Below are 9740 nucleotides of genomic sequence, written 5' to 3'. Positions count from 1 at the left end.
TTGGCTCGGGTAATCATCCCAGGTTCCTGGGATCAATCACCGCATTGGCTCTCTGCTCAGCAGGGAGCCTTCTTCTCTTCTCTCTCTGCCTACCTCTCTGTCTACTTGTGATCTCTGTCTCTCAAATAAATAAATAATTTTTTAAAAAATCTAAAAGAGATCTTTTTTTAACACTCTGACACTCTTGATTAGTATAGTTAGACCGTTGACATTTAAAGTGATTATTGATATAGTAGGATTAATATCTACCATCTTCATTACTGTTTTCTACTCATTGCTCTTGATTTTTGTTTCTTTATCTTCAACTCTCCTTCTGCCTTTTCTGGTTTTAATCAAGCACTTTAAATAACTCCATTTACCCTTTTGTTTTAGTATATCAATTATAGTTCTTTTTTTTAATTGGTTGCCATAGAGTTTACAATATACATACATGTCCAACAGATCCAAATCCACTTTTATTTTTTTTTCTTTTCAGCATAACAGAATTCATTGTTTTTGCACCACTCCCAGTGCTCCATGCAATACGTGCCCTCCTTAATACCCACCACCTGGTCCCCCAACTTCCCACACTCCGCCCCTTCAAAACTCTCAGGTTGTTTTTCAGAGTCCATAGTCTCTCATGGTTCACCTCTCCCTCCAATTTCCCTCAACTCCCTTCACCTCTCCATCTCCCTATGACCTCTATGTTATTTGTTATGCTCCATAAATAAGTGAAACCATATGATAATTGACTCTCTCTGCTTGACTTATTTCACTCAGCATAATCTCTTCCAGTCCCGTCCATTTTGCTACAAAAGTTGGGTATTCGTCCTTTCTGATGGAGGCATAATACTCCATAGTGTATATGGACCACATCTTCCTTATCTATTCGTCCGTTGAAGGGCATCTTGGTTCTTTCCACAGTTTGGCGACCATGGCCATTGCTACTATAAACATTGGGGTACAGATGGCCCTTCTTTTCACAGCAACTTCTTTCAAGATATGTCTCCAAAGGCAAAGGAAACAAAAGCGAAGATGAACTTTTGGGACTTCATCAAGATCAAAACCTTCTGCACAGCAAAGGAAACAGTCAACTAAACAAAGAGGCAACCCACGGAATGGGAGAAGATATTTGCAAATGACAGTACAGAAAAAAGGTTGATATCCAGGATCTATAAACTTCTCAAACTCAACACACACAAAACAGATAATCATATCAAAACATGGGCAGCAGATATGAACAGACACTTCTCCAATAAAGACATACAAATGGCTATCAGACACATGAAAAAATGTTCGTCATCACTAGTCATCAGGGAGATTCAAATTAAAACCACATTGAGATACCACCTTACACCAGTTAGAATGGCCAAAATTAGCAAGACAGGAAACAACGTGTGTTGGAGAGGATGTGGAGAAAGGGGAACCCTCTTACACTGTTGGTGGAAATGCAAGTTGGTGCAGCTACTTTGGAGAACAGCGTGGAGATTCCTTAAGAAATTCAAAATAGAGCTTCCCAAACCCACTTTTAAATAACACTGTCCTGCTTTATTGATAGTGCAAGTATTCTTTAATAGTTTTCTTACTTCCTTCTCTTAAAACATTTTCTTCATTTATATCTCTTATTTATAAGCTATAATCACTGGATATGTTATTTTATTTTGATGTTATTAGATTAATTAAGAATAAGAAAAACAAAAGTTATTTTACTTTCATTTATTTCTTCCCTAATGCTCTTCTTTTCTTTATGCAGACCTGAGTTTCTGACCTCTATGTTTTCCCTTTTTTCTGAAGAACTTATTTTAACATTTCTGGTAAGGATGTTCTATTGGCAGCAAATCCCTTCAATTTTTGTTTGAAAATAATCATTACTTCTTCACTAGAAAAGCTTTATAATTATATTTAAGATTTACTTCTATATAAACATATCAGCAAATATTAAACTGTTATACTTGTAATTTGAATACTATAATATAAACACAAGACACAAACTACCCAATGTTAAATACTGATCTCCTCTGCCTGACTCTGTAAATAATGAGTATTTTATATTTCATTAAAGGAACTTTTAAAGTCTTGTCAATATTTACATTATGTACTATTATTCCTCACCAAAATCTTCATGAAATCTAAAAGGCTGGTATTAAGGTAGTTATTTTTTTCTTCTTGAATATTTTAAAACATGCCAGTTTAGATTAGACTTCAGATTTCCAGGGTGCTATGGATATACTAACACAGGACACATGACTATTTTTTGTCCATTTAAGTTTGTTTGCAATATGACAGAAATGCCTTCAAATTTCAGATAATGGGAAAAAAGCATCCTAAGCAAATAAAAAAGATATGATGAGTTAAATTATATCTTAGTAAAAACAATGCATCATATCAATCATTTTTAAACTAAATCCTTAAAATCATTTGAAAAATATTTGTATCTTCTAATTGTCCATGTACTTATGTCATGGAAGAAGATACAAGACAAGTAACAGAAATTTTAAAAGTCTCAAACTATTCTAATTCCTAAAATAGAGAATTTTCAAATTAAGAAATTATCATTATTGTTTAGAAAATAGGCCTTATGCATAATCTCAAATTCACTTTAAATGCTTGACATGTAATTTAATATCTAAAAATACTCTAGCTGAATAACTTATTAATATTTATAGAGTGTTTCTTCTTTGGATAGACAGGATTCACAACAGCTTTCAACTAATGCTGAAAAAAAATCACTTGATAGCTGTTATCATAATTACCGATTAACTTATTAGTGGCTTACCACTTTATTCAGGAATTTATTGACATAAGGACCAATGAAGAGAATAATTTGAAAATTTCTCATTGTGCAACTGTGCCCATTAGTAAAACTAAGAATTTGATACATCGTTATGTATCGTATATTATATTACTTATACTTAGTTGCTTTACATGTTTCCATGTGTGTGATTTGACCAAGTAAAAAAATGATTTGACCAACAACAACAACAAAAGCCACATGTCAAGCTTTTTCCTTTTTCTTGTTTTCTTTCCTTTTCTTTTTTTTAAGAGCAAATCAATGATTTGGAAGATTTGTTAGTACAAGACAGAACACAGGAGAAAAATCACAAAGTGGCACTAAACGCCAATGCCAATAATTATCTCATGTGGCTATAACTAAGGATATTAATAATGTTTGTGCTATTCACTATTCTTTATTTATTTTTCTTTTTTTAATTTATTTATTTGATAGACAGATCACAAGTAGGCAGAGAGGCAGGCAGAGAGAGAGGAGGAAGCAGGCTCCCCACTGAGCAGAGAGACCAATGCGGGGCTTGATCCCTGGACCCAGGGAGGCTTTAACCCACTGAGACACCCAGATGCCCCGATTCACTTTCTTTAGAACAAACCCAAAGCCATTAACTTGAACCTGAGGTATACACAACTTATGCAAAATACTTTAACAGGTTATGTTACATTTTAAAACATTAGGAACCAAATACCTGTACCGGTTTGTATTTTGACTTAATGGAACAAGAAGGGAACAATACTCAGCTACGGAAGGTTGTATTAATAGTAATAAGTTCTTAAAGTTAAAAAATGTCTTGCTTTTTCTTTATACTTTCCACATGCTACACAATGCCCTGAAAGTATTCATTATAGGAAAACAATGTTAATCATAGACTTTAGACTTTGCTTTGGAAAGTGATGAGAAGCAAATTAGAAGGTGAGGTTTCATTGTTTTTTGTTTTTTGTTTTTTTTTTTCGTTGTTGTTTTTGAATAAGCGGTCTTAACTTTTCTTCTCATGGAAGTTTAAATCAGCTTATTATAAATCCAGCTAAACATCAATTTTTGTGGCTTTCAGGTAAAGTCCAACACTTCATTTATATAGTCTGTGAGAAGAGGTCCTGGTTTTGGAAAGATAGAAAAGAGACTTCAATTCTGTTCTGTCCCATTCTATTTTATTTTATGCGACTGTTTATCTGTATGTTAAGACTATGCGTGTGTGCTATTCCACTTCAAAACTGTGTTTCATGATTTGAGTCCCTCACAGATGGGGAGACGCAGGATGGCAAGGAAGGTTGGAACCTGGGGCTCTAACACTGTTTTGGGGCTTCAGAGGAGGAATCTCACATGGCAAACCAAAAAGGAGGAGGAAGACACCTTACAGTGTTAATTAAGCAACTGTTAAAGACTAGGCTCAGGGCTAGGGGCTTTGATGTAATGCTTTTTTAAATTAAAATTTAATTTATTAATATGTTTATACATTTATACATTTATTTATATACATATGTGTGTATATACATTTATTTATATACTTAAGTGTGTATATACATTTATTTATTTATATGTTTGTTTGTTTGTTTGAGGGCAGGGGGCAGAGGAAGAGGGAGGGAGAGAATCTTAGGCAGGCTCTACACCCAGCCCTGAGATCAGAACCTGTGGGCAAATCCAGAGTGCGTGGTTTAACCGACAGAGCCACCCAAGCAATTCTTGATGTAACGCTTTTCAATCTTCAAAAAGTTACAGATACAGTATCTTGCTCAGATGTGTGGCAGACCCGTGGATTTATTTATTCACGACCTATTTGCCACTTAACATTTAGGTCTCAGTTTCCTCAACTGTAAGATGGAGCTAAGAAGAGCATTTTCTGTCTGCTTTTGTCAAAATTAAGTGATTCATGCACAGAGGCGATGTGCCACCTGGCATTTAGTTAAGGCGCTCAAGAAATGCCAGGTGCTGCTGATAGCATCACTGTTTACCTGGCAAGATTCTAACTGTGGGATGAGGGAGGGTGATTGAAAAACACAGAGCTCAAATGCCTGTGGTGCTCTCAGAGATGTGGAAACGCTCCGTGGTCTCAGAGACGAGCTTCGTAAACAGAAAAGAGCAACGCTCCGAGCCTGGCCTTTTCCAAGACCTCTTCTGGAGGGCAGCCTGGCTGACGTGGGGTCTGGGGTCCAGGCAAGGAAGGAGGGGAGAGGGAGGCTCTCTGGGCGCTGCACGCGGCGGGTGGGGCCAACAGCGGGGACAGAGTTCGCACCCGGGGCGCAGCGGGGGAGGGCGCCAGGGGCGGGGCAGAGTGGGGGCCGGTGGGGAGAGGCGAGTTGGGCGGGGCGAGTTGGGCGGGGCCAGCAGGCGGTCCTGCAAGCTCAGCTGCCGGGAGCGGCAGGGACGTCGCCAGCTCAGAGCTCCGCAGAGCAAGAGAAAGAGAGAGCTATGCTTGGGGCGGTGGGCTCCCTGGTGGCCACTGTCTGGGCGGTGCTCCACCTCCGCACCCTCCTGCTGGGTGCCGTCGCCTTTCTCTTCTTTGCTGATTTCCTCAAAAGACGGCGCCCAAAGAACTACCCGCCAGGTCCCCTACCCCTGCCCTTCGTGGGCAACTTCTTCCATCTGGACTTTGAGCAGTCTCACCTGACGATTGAGCGGGTAGGAGCGCGCGAAGGTGCAGGGCTGTGCCGGGACCCTGACTTGCAGGACAGGGGCCATCCCGGGGATCGAGGGCGGGAGGCTGGGTGGCTGTGCAGCGAATGCAGGTTTCTTGGTAAATCCTGCTTTGAGCCTCGATTTCCTCACTGTCTAGTGGTATGATTACACCTGTCCTTTCTAGAAGTGAAATATTATTCACTGATTACTATTTAAGGGTGCCAGACACGTTACAGTCTCTAGCCCATTTAGTTGTGTATCTTGTTAAGTGTTATTGCAACATCCGGTTTATAATAGGATCACTTTGTCCTCTTTAATATTTTTGTCGTGGGAGTGGGGGTTTGGGGAAGCGGTACTTACCTTCTTCGCTGTATTTCCTGAGTGTAAAATGATACAGGACTCCCTAAATCCTCACCACTTGTCAGTAACTTAGCCCCTCCCTTTCCGTCTCCTCTCCCTGATAGCCCCGCTCACTAAAGTAATTTGTTTTAAAGTGTCCCTCTGCTTAAATTTTCATAGTGCTTCCTACTACCTTCCAGAGTTAGGGATCCACTTGGAACTCTTCTTCTTCTTTTTTTTAAAGATTTTATTTATTTATTTGACAGAGAGAGAGAGATCACAAGTAGGCAGAGAAGCAGGCAGAGAGAGGAGGAAGCAGGCTCCCTGCTGAGGAGAGAGTTCCATGCGGGGCTTGATCGCGGGACCCTGGGATCATGACCTGAGACGAAGGCAGAGGCTTAACCCACTGAGCCACCCAGAGGGCCTGGAACTCTTCTGAACTCAGCCTCTTTCAACCTTTTTATAATCATGTCCCACCAGGGTTTCCTAACTGTCCTCTCTGATTTCCTTAAAATTCCCTCCAGCATCCAGCCCTCTCTCAAAAATCCTCAGCTGGTTTCCGGTCACTCAGCTAGGTACTTTGTTATCTGTCACTACCTAGCTGAGTGACAACGCTGTGGTAAGTAGGTGACTGTGAAGGTTAAATAAAACTGTCAGTGATCAAACGTGGCTTTTAGTAGGTGCACAACAAATATTTGTTCCCCCTTTCCTAGAGGTACCCTGGGCACTTGAAACACATGCTTCTATACTCAAGTACAGGTGGAGAAGGTTTTATCAATTTCTTGGAGAAATACCCAATTGGGAACACTAAGTGACAGGAAACACTAAGTGACAGGATCAGTAACAATTTTAAAGCTAGGCTCCTAAACCTATACCCTTGTTTAAGAAATGGGTTGGGTGACTGGGTGGCTCAGTTGATTAAGCAACTGCTTTCCACTCAAGTCATGATTCTGGAGTCCCAGGATCGAGTCCCACACTGGGCTCCCAGCTCCATGGGGAATCTTCTTCTCCCTCTGACCTTCTCTCTCTCATGCTCTCTCTCACTCTCTCTCTAAAATAAATAAATAAATAAAATCTTAGAAAGAAAGAAAGGCAGATGTTGCTTAAGAGTGCCTGGCTGGCTCAGCTCAGTCAGTAGGGTATGTGACTCTTGATCTCAGGGTTGTAAGATCGAGCCCGAGTTTGGGTGAAGAGATTATTTAAAATCTCTTTAGGAAAGAGAAAGAAATATGTTGTTTAATTTCCAAGTATTTGGAAATTTTCCTGCTTTCTATTAATGATCTCCAGTTTGATGTCACTATGGTAAAAGGACATATCCTGTATAATTTCAGGTCTTTTAAATTTGTTAAGGTTTGTTTTATGGCCCAGCATACAGGCCCATGCATGCTTGAAAAAAATATATGTATTCTGCTACTGTTGGGCTGAGTGTTCTGTATGTATCAATTCGATCTCATCGGATGATCCTGTTGTATGGTTTTCTATGCCCTTCTATACCCTGACCTCTTACCTATGGATTCTATCAATCACAAGGAGAGGCATGTTGAAGTCTCCAACTATAATTACAGGTTTGTCTATTTCTCAATTCAGTTCTGGTAGTTTTTCCTTTTTGTATTTGTCATCTCTGTTATTTGGAAGATGCATGTTAAAATTAAAATATCATCTTGGTGAATTGACTCTTTTGTTATTATGTAATATATCTCCTTATCCCCCATGATTTTCATTGCCTAGGCTTTTGCTGATATGATACAGACACACCAGCTCTTTGATGATTATCTGCATGGTGTGTACTACATTCTTTCCCTTTTAACCTATTTGTATCATTCTATTTGAAATGAGACAGTATATAGGTGGATCATTTTTTTAAATTCTACCAATCTCTTTTATTTTTTTTTAAGATTTTATTTACTTATTTGAGAGAGAGAGAGAGAGAACAAGCAGAAGGAGCAGTAAGCAGAAGGAGAGGCACACTCCCCGCTGAGCAAGTCCCCATGTGAGACTCCATCTCAGTACCCTGGGATCATGACCTGAACCAAAGGCAGATATATAACTGACTATGCCACCCAGGTGTCCCAATCTCTGTCTTTTAATTGGTGGATTTAGATCATAATAGTTAATGTAATTGTTGATAAGTTAATACGTAAGCTTGACATTTTGTTATTTATTTTCTATTTTTCCCATTTCTTATTCCCATATTACTCCTTTTCTGTCTTCCTGTGGGTCACTTCAACCTTTTTTTTTTTTTAAGATTTTTTTTTATTTATTTATATGACAGACAGAGATCACAAGTAGGCAGAGAGGCAGGCAGAGAGAGAGAGAGAGAGAGAGGAAAGCAGGCTCTCCGCTCAGCAGAGAGCCCGATGCGGGGCTCGATCCCAGGACCCTGGGATCATGACCTGAGCCGAAGGCAGCGGTTTAACCCACTGAGCCACCCAGGCACCCTTCAACTTTTTTTAAGAATTCCATGTAATTTATTTATACTGCTTTTTAGTATATCTCTGGATTGTGTTTAAGTGTCTGCCTAAGGATTATAAGAGGCACATGTAGCTTAATACAATCTACCAGTATTATCATTTTACCACATCAAGTATAATATTGATTCCTTACAACCAGTAGGTACTTTCGTTCTCCCTGCTTTATAATTATCTTGAATATTATTTCTATATATATTGAGAACCACATCAGACAATATTATAAACTTGCTTTTAACTTTTAAACACGTTTTTTTTTTAATTCAAGAGGAGAATAGTCTATTATATTTAACAATTTACCCTTTATGTTGCTCTTCCTTCATTCCCAAAGTTCCTAATTTTCTACCAGTATCATTTCCTTTTTACATCAGGAACTTTCTTTAGCCCTTCTTCTAGAGCTGGTCTGCTGGCAAAAACTTCTCTTAACTTTCCTTTACCTAAAAATGCCTTTATTTCGCCTTCATTTCTGAAGTATATTTTCATTTGACGTAGAATTCTAGATTGACAATTTCTTTCATTCAGTGTTTTAAAATGTAGTACCACTTCTTTCAGGCCTCTGTGATTTCAAATGAGAAATTTGCTGTGATTTGAATTGCTCCTCCCCAAAAGTAATAAGTTGTTTTTCTCTGCCTGATGTCAAGAAGATTTTTTTGCTTTTATTTTTTTAAGATTTTATTAGGTTATATCTTTTGTGTGAGAGAGAGTGAGAATCTGAAGCAGATCTAAGCTGAGTGCAGAGTCCAACCTGGGGCTTGATACCATGACCAAGATATCATGATGTGGGCTGAAACCAAGAGTCAGACACTCAACTGACTGAGCCAACCAGATGCCCCAGTTTTTTTGCTCTTAGTTTTCAGAGATTAGATTATGGAATGTCCTGGTGTTGATTTCTTTGAGTTTATTGGGTTATTAGATCTGTAGTTTGATCTCTTAGCAAATTCAAGAAGTTTTCAGTCATTATTTCTTCAATTTTTTTTTTAATTCCATATCCTTTTTCCTCGCTTTCTGGGACTCTTGGATGGTGATGGTGCAAATGTTACATCTTTTCTTATTCTAACATAGGTTTCAGAGGGTCAGATTTGTTCTTTTCAATCTATTTCCTCTGTGTTGTTCGGGTTGGATACAGTCTATTGATCTGTCTTCAGTTTCACTGGTTCCTTTCTCATTTCTGTTCTGCTGCTGAGTTGCTTTATTGAGGTTTTTGTTTGGGTTATTGTATTTTTAAGTTTTAATTTTTCCCTTTGGTTCTTATATATATCTTTTATTTCTTTGGTAAGATTTCCTAATTTTTTATTTTTTTAAGATTTTTTAATTAAAACATATTTTTTATTATGAGGGTAGGCAGGAGCAGAGGAAGAGAAGAGGAGGGGAGAGAGAGAAAGAGAAAGAGGGAGAATCCCAAGCAGACTCTGTGCTGAGCATGGAACCTGATGGAGGGCTCAATCTCATGACTCTGAGATCATGAACTGAGCAGAAATCAAGAATCAGATGCTTAAGAGACTGAGCCAGTGAAGTGCCCCCCAATTATTTTTAAATTTTTTAAGAATATTTGT

General features: G+C 38.7%; 1 protein-coding gene across 1 annotated transcript in view; it reads left to right on the top strand.

The window, feature by feature from the left end:
• The first annotated feature begins 5106 nt into the window (after positions 1-5106).
• The window catches only part of LOC122900029 (cytochrome P450 2J2), a 36734-nt gene continuing 32100 nt past the window's right edge, over positions 5107-9740 (top strand). The window contains exon 1 of the mRNA XM_044238344.1: positions 5107-5383. Within this exon, the coding sequence (XP_044094279.1) occupies positions 5174-5383 (210 nt within the window). The 5' untranslated portion in view covers positions 5107-5173. The remainder of the gene's footprint in view (positions 5384-9740) is intronic.

This window comes from Neovison vison, chromosome 2 (genome assembly GCF_020171115.1).
Source record: "Neovison vison isolate M4711 chromosome 2, ASM_NN_V1, whole genome shotgun sequence".
Classification (NCBI taxonomy): domain Eukaryota; kingdom Metazoa; phylum Chordata; class Mammalia; order Carnivora; family Mustelidae; genus Neogale; species Neogale vison.
This window is presented reverse-complemented; position numbering and strand designations above follow the sequence as displayed.